Source organism: Bos grunniens, chromosome 29 (assembly GCF_055505025.1).
Source record: "Bos grunniens cultivar Pamir isolate PY7600 chromosome 29, Bosgru_T2T1.0, whole genome shotgun sequence".
Lineage (NCBI taxonomy): Eukaryota > Metazoa > Chordata > Mammalia > Artiodactyla > Bovidae > Bos > Bos grunniens.
In genome coordinates, this window is record NC_141193.1 from 8498841 (window position 1) to 8514947 (window position 16107).

General features: G+C 62.4%; 1 protein-coding gene across 5 annotated transcripts; it reads right to left on the reverse strand.

Moving 5' to 3' along the window:
- Positions 1 to 191: 191 nt before the first annotated feature.
- CCDC88B (coiled-coil and HOOK domain protein 88B) lies at positions 192 to 15266 on the reverse strand. Of its 5 annotated transcripts, none has more exons than XR_015157799.1 (27): positions 15115 to 15265; positions 14639 to 14784; positions 14372 to 14483; positions 14218 to 14287; positions 14074 to 14132; positions 13891 to 13974; positions 13669 to 13812; positions 13326 to 13471; positions 13122 to 13203; positions 12809 to 12967; positions 12139 to 12285; positions 11741 to 11849; positions 11196 to 11332; positions 9762 to 10883; positions 6308 to 6435; positions 6113 to 6230; positions 5481 to 5576; positions 5238 to 5378; positions 4676 to 4932; positions 4205 to 4348; positions 3805 to 3991; positions 3505 to 3650; positions 3179 to 3277; positions 2478 to 2986; positions 2054 to 2260; positions 1850 to 1918; positions 192 to 682 (listed from the first exon to the last, which is right to left on the reverse strand). XR_015157799.1 is itself a non-coding variant. In XM_086384349.1 (27 exons), exons 1-27 carry the CDS (start codon positions 15172 to 15174, stop codon positions 627 to 629), a joined length of 4194 nt encoding a protein of 1397 aa, XP_086240475.1. In that variant the 5' UTR covers positions 15175 to 15265; the 3' UTR covers positions 192 to 626. The 5 variants fall into 5 exon arrangements, 4 of the variants coding, with proteins under 4 accessions (XP_086240475.1, XP_086240473.1, XP_086240474.1 ...); XM_086384349.1 differs by having other exon boundaries at positions 2820 to 2986; positions 9762 to 10685; XM_086384347.1 differs by having other exon boundaries at positions 2820 to 2986.
- Between the last annotated feature and the right edge of the window lie 841 nt (positions 15267 to 16107).

The following is a 16107-nucleotide window of genomic DNA, read 5'->3' on the forward strand; positions in this document are numbered from 1 at the left end:
ACCCCCACCCACTGCTGGCCGCTCAGAGCCTCCCCGCCAGCCCAACCGGCCCCTCCCCTGAGGAAAGCCCTTTGCTGCCCCATGCAGGGCAAGGAAGCCAATAGCCACCAGGCCCCTGTCAGCAGAGAACTCCAGGCCCCGTGTCCCTGGCAGCGAGTGGCTCCTGGCTGTGGCCGGTAGACAGAGCAGAGTCACTGGTTGCACCCCAGCTTTATTCTCCTGTGCCTCACATCTGAGCCAAGGTTCAGAAATGGACCCAGGTCACCGTCCCCAGGGAATGGTCCTTGGCTCCCCTCCTGGGCCGGGCTGGGGGCTCTCTTGCCCACTCCCGCCTGCCTCCCTCAGCTGGGAGTTTCCCTGGGGACTGCCTCCTCAGGGAGGGCTGCAGGGCCGAGCCCCAGCAGGCAGCTGTTTGTGGGGGCCAGCCGTCCCCCCTGTCCACAAACTCGTCCCAGCTCCAGCTTGGGCCCCCAGTGCAGGCTGTGGAGGATCCAGGGGCCCAGGTCTCCTTGTCCAAGGACTCGCCATGAGTGCCCTGCCTCCCCGCGTTCTTGGGCTGCCTGGGGTCCCCACTGAGACTCCAGTGCTGAGAACACTCCGCTCCCAAGCTCTCCATCCATGCGGTGTCACTGGCTGAGAGAAGGGGCGAGAGTTCGCTTCTCCGGTTCCTGCACCTCGAGGCCTGGAGAGAAAAGCTCAGCTCAGGCTTACCCTCTCCAAGGGGTTCCCAGCCGCCTGGCCGGGCCTCGAACATACCAGGCCTTCGCTTCAGCTCTTCCCTCTGCCAGGAACACCATTCCCCAGATACATGAACAGAACACACCCTGACCTCCAAGCCTTTGCTTCAGCTTCACCTCCTCTCGGAGGCCTGCCCTGAGCACGCTACCTGACCTCGCCACCTGCCCACCCGAGGCTCCTGATCTCACCCACCCTGCTCTCTTTTTTTTTCCAAGGACACTGTCACCTTCTAATACTGTAGGGCTGAGCTCCCCAGGACAGGACTGGGCACCTGAGATGTGGCCAGTCTGAACTGCAATGTGCTTGGGTGTAAAATACCACTGGATTTCAGACTTAGTGTGAAAAAAATGAAATATCTCATTAAGGATTTTTTACACTGACTACATGTCTAAAATGGTAATAGTTTAGGCATACTGAGTTAAAATATATTAATATTCTAATATTAATATATGTGATGTTGAAATATATTAATATATCGATATTAATATGTACTTATAGAGTATATTGGTGTATTGATGTATAATTTATTAAATGCATTAAATATATACAATATATAGTATATTAAATATATACCATATGTTTATATAATATATTAATATGCTAATATTAATTAACTTTACATGTCTCATTACTTCCTCTGATTACTTCCAGGGGTTTCCCTGGTGGTTCAGGTGGTAAAGAGTCTGCCTGCAATGTGGGAGACCCAGGGCCCTGGGCCCTGATCCTGGGCCAGGAAGATCCCCTGGAAAAGGAAATGGCAACCTACGCCAGTATCCTTGCCTGGGAAATCCCATGGATGGAGGAGGCTGGCAGACTACAGTCCACAGGGGTCGCAAAGATCCTCTGATGAGGCTACCTAAACATTTTAAATTACACGTGGAGCTCACGTCATAGTTCTATTGGACAAGCTATTGTAGATAATTATTATTTTTATGCATATCATGAGCTGTCTCCCAGCTCCCCATACCAGAATGTTCTCTGTTATATTCCCAAGTATCACATCACCTGACATTCCAGAAAGGCTCATGGTCAAATGAGGGAATGGGTGAACGAGGCCTGCCAGGGGCCCAGGAAGGGCAAATACCCGCTTTCCTCCCAGGCCCCCACTCACTCTCTCCGTTGGCATCTGCTTCGTGTTCCGCCAGGGTCTCGATGGAGCCGCCCCATCCCACGCCAGGTCCTGAGGGCACAAGGTGGCCACTGGGCCATGAAGGCCAGAACAGAGGCAGCAGGGTGGGCGGGCAGACACAGGAGCCAGGAGGGAAGCCCCCTCCCCCAAGGAGCCAGTGGGCCCCCAGGGACCCTTCTCCCTCACCTTTGCCATGGGAGCTGGGTGCCCCCAGGGGCCCTGGGCGCCGCTGTCGGAATCGCTGCCGGGGGGTGTCCCCAGGACTGAATGACTCAGAGCTTCGCCCCACGGGGAATCTTGAGCTGAGTTTTCGCCGCTGCCCACCCGCCAGTGTCTCATCCCGCAGACACAGGGAGCTCTGTGCCCGGCGCATGGGTGCCGGTGAGGGGGACCCTGCAAGAGGCACAGGCAGGGGGAGGTGTCTGAGCAGTGCCGGGAGGGCTGGGGGGAGTGGGGCCGGGGGGGCGGGACTGGCAGGAGGAAGCTGCATGGGCGCCACAGGGGACAGGCGGCTGCAGAGATGGGGGCTGGGAGTGGGGGCGGGCAAGCTTGCATGAATGGAGGTGGCGACAGGAGGCAGGACCCTGTGCTGGCTCTGACACTAACTCACTGTGTGACCTTGGGCAAGGTGCTTCCCCTCCCTGGGCCTCGGCTTCCTCGTCTGCTGTCTGGGATAAGTGACCTCTGACTAAAGTCCCCGCTGCTCCGAGATCCTAGGCACCGCTCTGGATGGGTAGGACCGGGTGGGCGGCAGTGCGGGCGGGAGGGAGGTGCCAGCCGAGAGGGACGCAGCAGGGACCCAGGGCAGAGAGTCACCGGAACCATCTGATGCGGGGAAGGGGGGGGCGGGAAGCTGCAGCAGGAAAGGCCAGTGGGGGACACGTGCACAAGCCACACAGGAAGACCAGGGGCACTGGCGAGCCCCTGGGGGCAGGGCGGCCCCCAGACCCACCTGTCCCATCCGCCTCCCTGCCCTCAGGGAGCTCCGTCTCTGAGGGGCCCCCCAGGCTCTCCGTGCTGCCAGCCCCATCGGCCCCCAGGCGCGGCCCCCCATGGGGGCCCCCCTCCCGCCGGGGCCGCATCAGCCTCTTCACCTTGTCTGCCAGCCAGCTGCCCTTCCTGGGGGCAAGAGGGCACAAGAGGCGGGGTCAGGCCAGGGAGGAAGGAGGACAAGAGGGCCATGTTGGGGGTCGCAGAGGCCAGGCCAACCCTCACTCGGGCCTGGACCCGGGCTAGGCCAGGGCTCAGAGGGCAGGGCAGGGGCGAGGTAGGGAAGACCTCCAGCCCACCGGGGTGGAGGGGCCCGCTCACTTAGTCCGGGGCAGGGGCCCAGGCTCCAGCACGCGATATTGGTCCATGATTTTCTCCACCAGCTTCTGCTTCTCCCGGCGCAGAGCATTGAGCTGGTCCCTGGGAGGATGGGGAAGGAGGAGGTGGACTTGAGGCCTGGGCATGAACGCAGGGTACACCCTGGTACACCCCTGCTGGTTAAACAGCAACATGCCCCAGGATAGGTTGATACACCGTGCTGCCTGAGCCCCCGGGAGGGTCAGCCTCCTCTTTTCCCCAGGCCTTCCCAGGGAATCGCCCCATAAAGGTCCCAAGGGGCAGCCACGCCAGCCCCCGCAGCCCCTCACAGGTACTCGCGCTGCTCGCGGTGCAGGTGGTCCCGGCTCTCTAGGCTGCGCTCCAGGAGCTCCCGGTTCTCCCGGCTCAGCGCCTGCACCTCGGCCAGTAGCTGCCGGTTCTCCTCTTCCTGGGCACTCCGGAGCTCTGTCAACAGCTGTCATAGGCGGACAGCAAGACAAACAAGCAGGGGCTGTGGGGGACGCTTAACCGGGTTCAGGGCAGCTGCCTTCCACCAGATCCTGACTCTTTCCAACCCCACCCTCCCCTCCAGCCGCCCTCCCTCCCCAGCCACCCACCCCTCACCGCACCTCACACTGCGTGGTCAGCCGGCAGGCACTCAAGTCCAGCTGCTGGTTGGACTCCCGCAGTCGCTGGCTCTGGGCCTCCAGCTGTGCCCGCTCCAGCTCCAGCCTCGCCAGCCGGCCGCGCAGCTCCCCGCGTTCCCCCTGTAACTCCCCGCGCTCCCGGGACACCTCCGCCAGCAGCATCTGAGCCCTGCAGAGGCAAGGAGACCTGCTTTCCAAGAGGAACACCCCCACGCCCCGCCCACCTCAACTGGGCCCTTCATGATGGCAGAGGAACCACAACGAGGAGTGGAGGCAAAGCAGAACCCCATGGGGAAAGGGACTAACTCACTATCAACCCACTTTGCAGGTGGGAACACTGAGAACTGGCCCAGGAGGGGAGGGGCTGTGCCCGGGCTGGTACCTGTCATGCTCACTCTGCAGCCTCCGGAGCTCCTCCTCCAGGCCCCGCTGCCGATGCCCATCCTGCACCAGGCGTTCACGCTCTGCCAGCAGGGCCACCTCCTGCGCCTCCACGTTGGCCTTCTGGGCCTGTAGCTGTTCATGCCTGCGATGAACCAGGGGCTCAGGGGGCTGCAAGGACCGGGGGCCAGGGCAAGCAGGCAGCTGGACCATCTGGAAGTCCTCCGTCTCCTAAGCATAGGCCCCGGGGGGCAAAGCCACAGGGCAGAATGCTGTGCTAGGTGCCCACCACTCTGGACCACCGATGAAGCCCCAGGGTGAGCCCACCCTGGAAGTGCAGAGAGCCCTGCCACACAGAAGGGCACAGCCAGGGAGAGGGGCCTGCTGGTGGTTCCCAGGGAACAGGGAGCCCGCTCTGGGCAGACAGGAGGCGCCCAGGAGAGAAGCTGTGAGCTTGGAGGGGGGTGCTCACCGGCCCTGCAGCTCCCGATGGGCCAGCTCCAGCGCCCGCATGTTGGCCTTAAGGTCGCGGTGCCGGGCCAGAAGCCCCTCCAGCTCAGCTTCCTGCCGCCGCTGCAGCTGCGCCAGGGCCTCGTGGTCCCGCAGCAGGGCCTGCTGCTGCCCGCGGGTCTCCTCCTGGGAGCGCCGCGCTGCCTGCACCTCCTCCTCCAGCAGCCCCAGCCTGCGGTGCAGCTCCTGGCCCTGGGTCTCCAGTACAGACTTCTCGGCCTAGGCCAGAGGGGAGAACGGGGTGGGGGGCTGCTGTGGGGGGCATCCCAGGCCAGAAAGGGGGGTAAGGGATGGGGGGCAGAGGGCGGAGGAAAGGAGAGAGAGCCGTCGGGGGGTGCCAAGGGCCAGTGGCACAAGGCCAGAATGGGACAGATGGAGCTGGGGTCGGGTCAGGGAAAGCCAGAGGGACGGATGGCCAGCCGTGGAGGGGAGGGCTGGAGGCGGGGTGAAAAGGGCACTGATGGGGGGCTGGAGGTGGGCAGGAGCGGGGGACAGGGGGGAGGGCCGTGGGGGGCCGGGCCCACCTGCAGCCGGCTGCTGTTCTCCTGGGCCCGCTGACTCTGCAGCAGCAGCTCCTGGGCGCGCCCCTGCAGGCTCCCCAGCTGCCCCTCCAGGTGCTGCAGCTGGCCCTGCAGAGCCGCCTTCTCGGCTGCCAGCGTGGCATTCTGTTGAGGGGTAGGGAGGGGGGGTGATTAGCAGGGGGCCGGATCTCCGGGGCACTGCTCCCTGCCCCCCCAGCCCCACGCCCACCACAGCCCGACACTCACACTGCGCTCCACCTCGATGAGCCGCATGCTCTGGGCCTCCGTGCCCTTGAGCTCCTTTTGCTCCTGGGGCCCCAGCCCTGCAGCGCCCTGGCGCAGCTGCAAGGAGAGGCCCGGGGAGGTCACACAAGGGCATCGCAGGGGTCTGGGGGCAGCCCAACAAACCTCCCCTGGCAATCCCACAGCTGTCGGCCGGGCGGTCTGCTGGGGGCCCACTGGCTATGTTCTTGTCTCCGTCCCAGGTGGACAGTGAGCCCCCTGAGGGCAGCGGCAGCCTGGTACGGGGCCCGCATCACACCTGCACTGAGCCAGTGTGCAACAAGGGAGTCAGAAATGATTCCTAACATATGACTGTTGGCGCTAAGCTTAGGAAGTGGTGGGGCCCCTGCAGGAGAGACACAGCAGGTGCCTCAGAGTCAAGCTGCCAGGCTCAGTCGGGTTGCAGAATGGAGGCAACAAGGCCCGGGCAGCCTGGCTCCCAGCACAGCACTTCTTCCTACAGACCCTGAAAGGGCACGCAAGGCAAGCGACTGGCCAAGAACCGAGGGGTGAGATGAGGGGGGGCCCTGAAGTACCTACCCGAGTATGGAGACAGGGGTGGGCTCAGGCCCCAGGAACCCGGGTGGTGGCCTCACCTTGAACAGCTCATCCTCCAACTGCAGGGCCCTCTTTCTGAGCTCCATCAGCGCCTCCTCCTTGCTGGTGGCCGCCGCCTGCAGCTCAGCTTCCAGCCGCTGCTCCAGGCCCTGGTACCTGCCGGGAGAAGTCTTAGCACCCAGCCCTCCCCAAGTCTTTACCTGCCCCTCTCTGCCCCTTGGGTAGTGCCCCACCTCTGGTGCTGGAACTCCTGTTCCCGCAGAAATTCCTGGCGTTCCAGGGCTGCCCGCTCCAGCTCATTCTGCAGACGCTCCAGCCGGGCCCCCAGCTCCCGGCCCCGCACCACGGCCTTCTCCAGCTCCTGAGGGCAGGCAGAGCAGGCTCAGGGCCAGAAGGGTAGACCGCCACCCTCACCAGGCCTGAGCATCAGGAGACCTGGCCTTCTGTCCTTGATCTGTCACCCTGAGCAAATATCTTTAAATCTCTGGGCCTCTACTCCCCCATCTGTAAAATGGGAGCAAAGCCTGATGACCTTGCAGAGTGCGTATGAGAGAGCCGGGGATTATAAGCCTGCCAGGGAGTGAGGGAAGCCCCTGGGCCAGGGCTCAGAGACACTCGCTGGGCACATGTCTTCACCTCTTTGAATCCATGGTTCCTCATGTGCCCAGTGACAGCTAGATGCTCCCTGCGTGCTGAGGCCACACGGGGCAGGTGAGGGGAAGAGGGGCTCAGAGGCGGCGGATCTGGAGAGTACTCTCAGTCACAGGGGGATGGCCACAGAGAGCAGGAACCTGGTGAAGGCCAGGCCTAACCACAGTGGGAGCTGGGAAGGGGAGGGCCAGGATGCTTGCTGCTGGCCAGGCCTGTGGCGGTTGGGTCATACCATTGAGGAAGTGGGTAGGAGACCCGCTCTGGCCTGTGGCCCCCGTCCCTAGAGAGGTAGGTCAAACCATTCTGAGGTACAGGGTGGGGGTGGAGGGGCTCCAGCAGGATGAAACCATGGGGAAGGGCCGACCACGACAACCGCCCCCCAAGTCCTGCCCTTGGAAATGGAGCCTACCCATCTTTGCTCTGGTCTTCCTGGCTTAGCAACTCCACCCAGGCCAGCCCCCGGGGTCACTGCACTTCCAGATACCCTTGGCCACTGCCTCTCGCTGAAAAACTAAAAGTCCCACGAGGCCCTGATGCCCACAGCCCCCAGCCACAAGAGCCCCAGGACAGAGATGAGGCAGAACAAGGATGCCCACGAAGACCTGCATCTCAGGCGGGACCCCTGCCCTGCCCCGTCCAGGCCCCAGCCACAGCCCCCAGGGCCCCACCCACTGTGCCTCTGCCCCCACCGACCCCTGCAGCGGGGAGGTGCACCTGGACAACCCCATTGGCCCCTGGTTCCCTCACCTCCCTCCCCTGGCCAGCCACCTCCTCCTGCACCACGCCTAGTTATCACCAGGAACTGCTCCACCAGGAAATCTCACAAAATTCCCCTTTGTCCTTAATGTCTTCCACCCTCTTGGTCCTCAGAGCCAGCTCTTTTGGCCAGCCAGCCCTACCGGCTCTTCCCTACCCACTGGCTGGCATTCCCTCTCCACTGATTAAGCCCATACTGAGTGCCAGGCACTGCCCCAAGCACTCTACGTTCATTATCTTACAGGATCTTGTGACATAGGTATCATTTTTATTCTGGTTTTACAGGTAAGGAAACGGAGACTCAGAGAGGAGTAACTGGCCCCAAGTCACACAGCTGAGTAGGGCAGCTGAGCTATAACCCAGATCTACCTGCCAGCATCTCTCAGCTCCTACAGAGTGGACCCCAGAGAGAAGCTCTTGGCCTTACCCTCTCACCCACACTCTCTATTCTCACACGCCCCAGCCAAGCCAACAGCAGGCTCCTGACTCCTCAACATCAGGAGGTGTCTCGGAGCAAATAACTTCTCCTCTCTGAACCTCAGTGTCCTGCTCTGTGTAACAAGGAAACTGCTCAGCTTCCAGAAGATTTGATACTTCCCAAGTGGTACCAGTGGTAAAGAATCTGCCTGCCAATGGAGGAGATGCAAGAGATGCAGGTGTAATCCCTGAGTTGGGAAGATCCCCTGGAGTAGGAAATGGCAACCCACTCCAGAATTCTTGCCTGGAAGCTTCCATAGACAGAAGAGCCTGGCGAGCTACAGTCCATGGGGTCAAAAAGAGTCAGACATGACTGAACACACATGCGTGCTGCAGCATACCCTCGCCCCAGCCCTGGGCTGCATTGGCCCGAACGCCCATCCCCTTGCCTCATGGTCTCTTCTGCTTCCCCCGAGGGGCCTCCAGACCTGCAGATCTGACCACTCTACTCACATTATACCCTCCATTGACTCCTTGTCACCCTCGTGAAAACAGCTGCAACTCCTTCCTTTGCTGGGAAGGAAGATGAAGCCTTGCCCAATAGGAAACCTGTTTAAGGAAGTCTCCATGTCACCTCGCTCCACTCCCTGCCTCACACTCCACCCCTGCAAACAGGCCTGCTCCTCCTCCTGGCTCATTGCCATTCTCTCTCCTCCTCCAGGAAGCCTTCCCTGATGAGCCCCAGCCTGAGTCCAGTGTGCTTCCTAGACCCCTACGGCTCCCCACACAGTCCTTTCTCCACCCCAGACTGTGAGTGAGTGTCTCCCTGAGGCTGCAAGTGCTGGCTGCCTAGTACAGGGCTGGTGCCAAGAAGATGCCAGCAAACATGCTCGAATGAATGAATACAGGGGTTTCCAGGTTTTCTCTCTCCTCCAACCCCCATCCCAGCTCCGGCCAGCCTCACCTGCCACTTTTTTTTCTTTTTTTTTTTGCCACGCCATGCAACTTGCAGAATCTCAGTTCCCTGACCAGGGATCGAACCTGTGCTTCCTGTACTGGATGCACAGAGTCCACTGGGCCACCAGGGGATTCTCTCACCTGCCACCTTGACCACGGGCACTGCCTTTGTACGGCCCCAGGTCCCCTTGTACACCAAGGTGACTCTCCCCAAACCCAGCATCACACAGGTCAGCCTACATCCTTGAGTGAATTTCCCTGCCTGGGGATGAAGTATCAATACCCACAAAGCTGGCCTGACACACCTCTCCACCTACCCCCACGTCACCCAGGCTCCTGAGCATTTCTAATACCTTCAAGTCTTTGCACTAGCTGTTCCCCCTGGATGAAATATCCTTCCCCACCTAGTGAGATCTCGATCTTTCCTTAGAACCCTCCCTGAAGCCTCCTTGCCCTGACCCTGGCATCAGTTCCCGTTCCCATGGATTGCAAAGCATTTTACCCATGACAACCAATGTATCCTGAGCCTTTGCCCACCATGAACTAGATTCTTCACACCATTATTTCCATCGGCCTTCCAAAGCCCCCATAAAGCAACTATGAAGAGCACCCCCATTTTACAGAGGGAGGCACTGGGGTGCAACTGAGTAAACCACCACAGTCAGAGAGCCAGGATTTGCACCCAGGCCATCTAGTTCCACCTCCTACAGCCACCCATCAAAGGCAGGGGACATCTGCCCCCGGCCCAGGCCAGGTGCGCATTTGGGAGGCGGGAGTGGACTTTGCCCTTCCCTCTCCAGCCCCAGCTCAGTGCTGGGTACTCGGTGGCTGCCGACGAAATTAATAACCCCCAAACCCCAGCAACTGGCCTGGAACCCTGTCTCCTGGCCATGACCCCCGCCGTACCTCCTGGAGGGCCTGCCTCTCCCGGCGCTGCGTCTCAGCCTCCTCCAGGTGCCGGCGGCCCTCGGCCTCCAGCACGTGCAGCCGCTCCTCGGCCTCCTCGGCCCGGGCCCGCAGCCTGGGCGCCTCTCGCTCCCACTGCCTCCGCTCGCGGCCAGCTGCTGCCAGCGCCTCCGCCAGCGCCTCCCGCTCCCGCGACGCAGCCTCCAGCTCCCGGGCAGAAGACTCCACTGCCTCCCGCAACCGGGCTAGCTCCCGGGCCTGGGCCTCCACCTCCCGGTGGGCCTCAGCCTCTGCCCTCCGGGCCTGAGCCAGCTCCTCCGAGAGGCAGGCAGCCTCCGTGCCTCGGGCCTCTAGCCTCCGGGCCTGGGCCTCCAGCTCTGCTCGAAGGGTCTCAGCCTCTCTCTTCAGCCGCGCCGCCTCCTCCTGGAGGGCCTCCCGCTCAGGGACACCACTGACCAGGATCTCCTCGGGGGCCCGTGCCTCCCAGGTCCGGACGTCAGGAGCCCCTTCCAGTTTCTTCTGTGACTTTCGTTGGGTTGCATCCCCGACCAACCCCCTCAACCTGTGTTCATGCTCTCTGGCCTCTGTTTGCCCCTCAGGTAGGTCCAGCTTCTGGTCTAGGGTCCCCTGCTCCTCCAACCGCACACACAGGCTGGTCTCCGAGGGTCCCGGCTTGCTCTCAGGGTCCTCCTGTCTCACCCTCAGGGCCTCTGGCACCGACTCCCCAGTCTCTCCTCCCAGAGACAGCTGGGCCTGAATGTTAACCTCGGGACCCTGAGGCGGGGTCACAGAGGAAGGGGTCCGGAGAGGGGCTCCCAGGCCAGCCTTCTTCGGAAACTCCTGTGCCTCTGCATCGGGGTCTGACTCCTGGGGCATGGAGTCTGCAGGGACCACGACATCCGTCTGCAGAGGCTTCTCCACCACCTGTGGGTCCAGATCAGATGCCGATGCCTCAAGAGCTGACTTAAACAGCAGGGGAGTTGGGTCTGAGGCCTGGGAGCCTTCGTCCGCTGCCTGAGCAGCCAAGGCCTGGGGGCCGGGGTCTGAGGTCAGGCAAGTCTGGGGAGCTAAGTCCGGCTCTCGAATCACCGAGTCTTCATTCTGCTCCTCCAGTAGGGGGGGCTGAAGGCACATGAGTTCAGTTCAGTCACTCAGTCGTGTCTGACTCTGCGACCCCATGGACTGCAGCACACACGGCCTCCCTGTCCATCACCAACTCCCGGAGTTTACTCAAACTCACGTCCATTGAGTTGGTGATGACATCCAACCATCTCATCCTCTGTCATCCCCTTCTCCTCCTGCCCCCAATCCCTCCCAGCATCAGGGTCTTTTGAAATGAGGACACAGGGTCTTTTCATGAGGGCACATGAGAGGGATGGTCAAACCCAGAGGAGGTGGCCAGGAAGGGCCTGCTGATGGTTGGAGGGGACTCACCTGGCCACCTGGCTGCCTCTGCAGCACCCGAAGCAGGCCTCGAAGCTCCTGATTCTCCCGCTCCAGGGTCTGCAGCCGCCCAGCCTCTGCCTCCCTCACTTCATCATGTAGTGAGGGAGCCACTCCGGGCAGGAGTTCTAGGGTGTGGGAGATGAGGTCAGCAAAGTCCACTCTGCTCCCTTATGACTCCTCATATACACCCCTAGCCCTGACACCAGACCTGGGGGAAGGGAATGAAACCAGAAGCCAACCCCACTATGAAAAAAAAAAAAGAGGGAAAGTGTTAGTTGCTCAGTCGTGTCTGACTCTGCAAACCCTTGGTCTGTCCCCCACCAGGCTCCTCTGTCCACGGGATGCTCCAGGCAAGGATACTGGAGTGGGTAGCCATTTCCTTCTCCAGGGGATCTTCCCAACCTCGGGACTGAACCTGGGTTTCTTGCACTGCAGACATTCTTTACTGTCTGAGCCACCAGGGAAACCCCAATAGCCACAGGGGAAAAAGAGGCAGCTCCCACCCACAGACCTGCCACTGGGGCCCCGCTCACCCTCCCCAGGGGAGCCCGGGGGTGGCTCCAGGCTCCGCTGAAGCTCCAGTTCCAGCTCCACATTCTCTTCTGCAAGCTGGTCCACCTGATGCCGCAGGGAGTCCAGCTCCTGGAGGGGAGAGCAGGGTCAGGCAAGCCCTCCCCTCTGTGGCCAGGCCCAGTGTGGGGGCTAGAAGGTCACTGGAAGGAAATGGCAACCCACTGCAGTATTCTTGCCTGGAGAACCCCATGGACAGAGGAGCCTGGCAGGCTAGAGTCTGTGGGGTCGCAAAGAGTCGGACACGACTGAGTGCACACGCACGCATAAACAGAGGAAACAGGGAGTAGGAGTCAGTGATCACCAAAGAACCCTAGGGACCTCTGAGGTCACGGACCACTGAGTGGCCGGGGGGTCTCACCGCGTGGGCCTCGCCCAGCCGGGTCCGCAGCAGCAGGTTCTCGCGCTGTGTCTCGTGCAGCCGAGCACAGCGCTCCTGAGCGGCCTCCAGCTGCTCCTCCAGCAGCGCCTTGGAGGCCTCCAGAGCCCCCGAGAGCGCCCGCTCCTCCTGGTGGGGAGCAGAGAGCCGGTGGAGGGATGCCCCCCTCGCCCCGCACTCCAGGCTCCCCTCCCCATCTGACCCTACACCCTAGTGGCTCTCCAGGCCCCGCCTCTCCCCTCCATCTGCCCCTCCCCCTCCAAGTTCTCTCCAGGGACCCAGCACCGGGCCCCGCCCTTCTCCTGTGTAGGCCTTGCCCCTTCTCAAAAACGGCCTTCCAAGATGGCATCCTTCTAGGCCCCCACTTAGCCCCATTGCTGGTGCTTTAGACGCTGCCTCCCCTACCGTTCCCACCCTCCTCTCCAGGACCTAGCCTTGCTTAACACTTCCACCTTGCCTACCGCTCCCCTCCACCTGCCCCATCCTCCAAAGGGCCTATCCCCAGACACCCCCTCACCCCGTTCTCCTAGCAATACCTGGGGCCTCCACCAAGGCCTGACTCTCCGCCAAACTCTCCTCTCTTGGCCCACCCTGTCCCTCAGAGGCCACGCCCACCCTATGCCCAGCCCCGCAGCCCCGCCTCCCGCCTCACCTCTAGCCGGCCCTTGCAGGCCTCGGCCGCCTGGAGGCGCTCTCGGCAGCGTCGCAGTTCCTCCTGCAGGCGGGGCAGGCGGCCCGCCCGTTCCCGCAGCGCCTCTGCCTCCTCGCGGTACAGCTCCGCCCGCTTGGCCTGTCCCGTCAGCGCCTGTGCCTGAGCCAGACGGGTGCGGAGCTAGGACCGGCCACCCGCCAGCCAGAGGGATTGGGACGGGAAGGAACCGGGTTGGAGGAGGCAGGAGGACGGGGAAGGTGCGGGGAAAGGGTTAAGGAATGCCCCGACCATGCCTGGGGACATCTGAGCGCACCTCCTGGCGGAGCCTTCGGATTTCGGCCTCCAAGCCCTGCACCTCCGCTTGGGAATCCAGCAGCAGCTCGGCTTTCTCCTCGCTGGAGGGAAGGCACGCAGGAGGGGGTCTGGGGACCTGCCCCTTCCAGCCCTTTTCCTCCAGGCCTGATCCCAACCGGGACCCCATCCTGCCGCCTGCCCCCAGGTCCCTCCCAGCACTCACAGCTCCTGCCGGAGGCGCCGCAGCTGGGCCTTGGCATTGGCCAGCTGCAGGGCCAAGTGGTGCGAGGCCCCCTCCGAGGGAATCTTGGCAGGAGCCTCAGGCAACAAGGGGGCAGGCTCGCGGTCCAGCAGCAGTTCGGCCAGCCGCTGTGGGAGGTCAAGGGTCAGGAGCAGCCCCTCCCAGGACCCCCACATCTGTCCCCAATTACCCAAGCTGAATCTGGCTGTTGCAGCCCTGCAGACCCAAGACCCACAGCCCCAGCCCCACACCTGGACCCCAGTGCCCCCTTCCCCACATGTCTGGATCCCATGGTCCTCCTGTTCCTTGGCCTGCCACCCCCTACCTGGGCCCCCAGGTCGCGCTCCCGTGCCAGCTTCAGCAGGGTCCCCATCAGGCTTCGGGACAGCATCTCCAGCTCCGGAGGCGCCAGCTCCCCAGGCTCCGGCCCAGTCAGCGCCAGCACCAAGCCTGCCCCAGGCTGGGTCACCTGGAGTCCAGGGAGAGCAGTTCAGCCAAAGAAGAAGAAGGGGGCAGGTGTCCCGGAGGGCAGCCCAAGTCATGGTACCTCCTGGATGGCAGCAGCCAGCTCGCTCTGGACCTCCAGGCTGAGGCCCTGGATGTGGCGGATGAACAGTTCCCGGTGCTCGCACTGCAAGGGGGCGAGGAGGGGGCGGTGAGACTGGTGCCAGAGGGCATCCCGCCACCTCTGCAGCCAGACCTGGACCCTGCCCTGCCCTGTCCCGCTCACCTGCACTGACGCCCCCAGCAGTAGCCTAAGGATGCCTTCCAGCTCCTCCACCGCCTCCTCTGCAGGGCACAAGCCACAAGGGGTTAACGGGGAGGGACAGCGGGTAGAAGCAGGAAGGGGTGGAGGGGAGGTGGGAGAGAGCACCTGAGAAGGGGTCAAAGCCCAGCATCTGGAGGTCTGGGGGCGGCGACAGGATCAGCAGCTGCAGCTCCTCCTGGGGTGGAGGGGGTGGGTGATAAGAGATGGGCCTCCCCCCAGGGGGTCTCCTGGGCTCAGCCTCCACCTGCCGACCCCTCACCTGGTAGAAGTCCCTCAGTCGGCCCCACAGGTGGTTGAGGTTCCACAGCCGCCAGACTGCGGGGCCGTCACGGCCCCTTATCATTCTAGGGGCCCCTCGGGAACTGGGAGCACTGTGAGCACAGGGGCAATTGTGGAAGCGGAGATTGAGGACCCGCCTCCTCTGAAGCCGGCTCTGCCAGGCACCCCTCAGGCTCCTCCCCCTAGGCCGCCTGGCCCCCTCCCCTCACGCCCCACCCACCCCAGGTCATCCTCTGATGCCCCTTACATGATGCCCAGCACCCGCAGGAGCAGGGCCCCATCGCTGAGACGCAAGAACCTCTTCTCCGGACACAGAGGCCCCTCTCCTTCCTCCTCCTCCTCCTCCCCCTCCGGCTCCTCCGCCTCCCCCACCAGCCCGGCTAGTCCCAGTGCCTGTGGGAACACAAAGGAGTCATCTGGCCTGCCCAGGTGCAGGGGGTGGAGACCCCCACCATCAAAGTGAATCCGGAGCCCCTCTGACCTGCCGCCCTGCACCCACATAGTCCCCTCCCCACCAGTTCCCTGAATGTCAGTGGCCCTGGGTCCGGACTCCTTTTCCCGCCCACAGCTGCCTGGACTTCTCTGTTCCCACTTGAGGCCACCCCTCCCCTCAGCCCCTTCCCCCCCGACACCCCACTCTGCCCTCTCTCCCCCCACCCCCACACCAGCCCCTCCCTGCTGCTCGTTTCCTCTCTCCAGACCCCCCTCCCACTGCCCCCTCACCCAGGTGGCCAGGCTGCCACTCAGGAAGTCTCTGATCCTGGGCCCCTTGCCCCCATCCATGACGGGGTCAGGGTGTTGGTCCCACTGCGGCAGCTACACCTGCCCTGAGAGGAAGAGGAAGTCCCCGAGTGGGGGATCCCAGGCCCAGCCACAGACACCCTGTGCCGCTTCCTCCTTCCGGGTGCTGGCGGGCCTATGCACCCCCAGAGTCCTGCCTCAGCCCCCCTTTCACCACTCCACATCCTCCCAGCATCTCGGGCAGGGCCGCCCCAGAGGTCAGCTGGGGAAGGTGGAGTCAGGGCCACCCAGGAGCAAGGCCCACCACTCTCCTGGCTCCATGGACAATGGCGGGTGAGTCCTCCCCTTATGTGGGCCTTGGTTGCCCAACTTGAAACCAAGAGAGTGACCTCAGCCCTGCATCTTCCAGGGCCCCAGAAAGGGTTCCAGGCCTTATATGGTGACTCTAGGCACCCACAGTGCATCTTCCAACTTGCCTGGCTTTCCTTTCTCAAACTTACCCAAACCACCCTCCCAACCTGTGACTCTTGGGAGGGGCTGCCTCCCACATCAAGCCTCCTCTGAATCCCCACCAGAAGTGAGTACCTCTCCTCAGACCCCACCCTCCACCAGCCTCTTTATATACCAGACTGAGATAGGACATCTACTCCATGTGCTAGTGACCTCACAAGCCTTGATTTCCCATCTGTAAAAGAAGTGGGTTAGAATCCAGCCTCTGAGGGACGCAGTTCAAAGCAGAGACCAGCGGCATGTCTTGGGGATAAACCAGGAGGATACCCCAGTTCCCCCACTGCTCACTAGGGGGCGCCGCGTGGGACACTGCTGGGTACCAAGAAGTAGTAAAAAGTCATGTTGTCCCTGCCCCCGGGGGATGCACAGCACGCTGGGGAGACAGCTATGCAGAAAGTTGCACACACACCCAAAAGGTAACGTTGCAGCTGTGCTACATACACTGACAGGTAAGGGATTTGACTT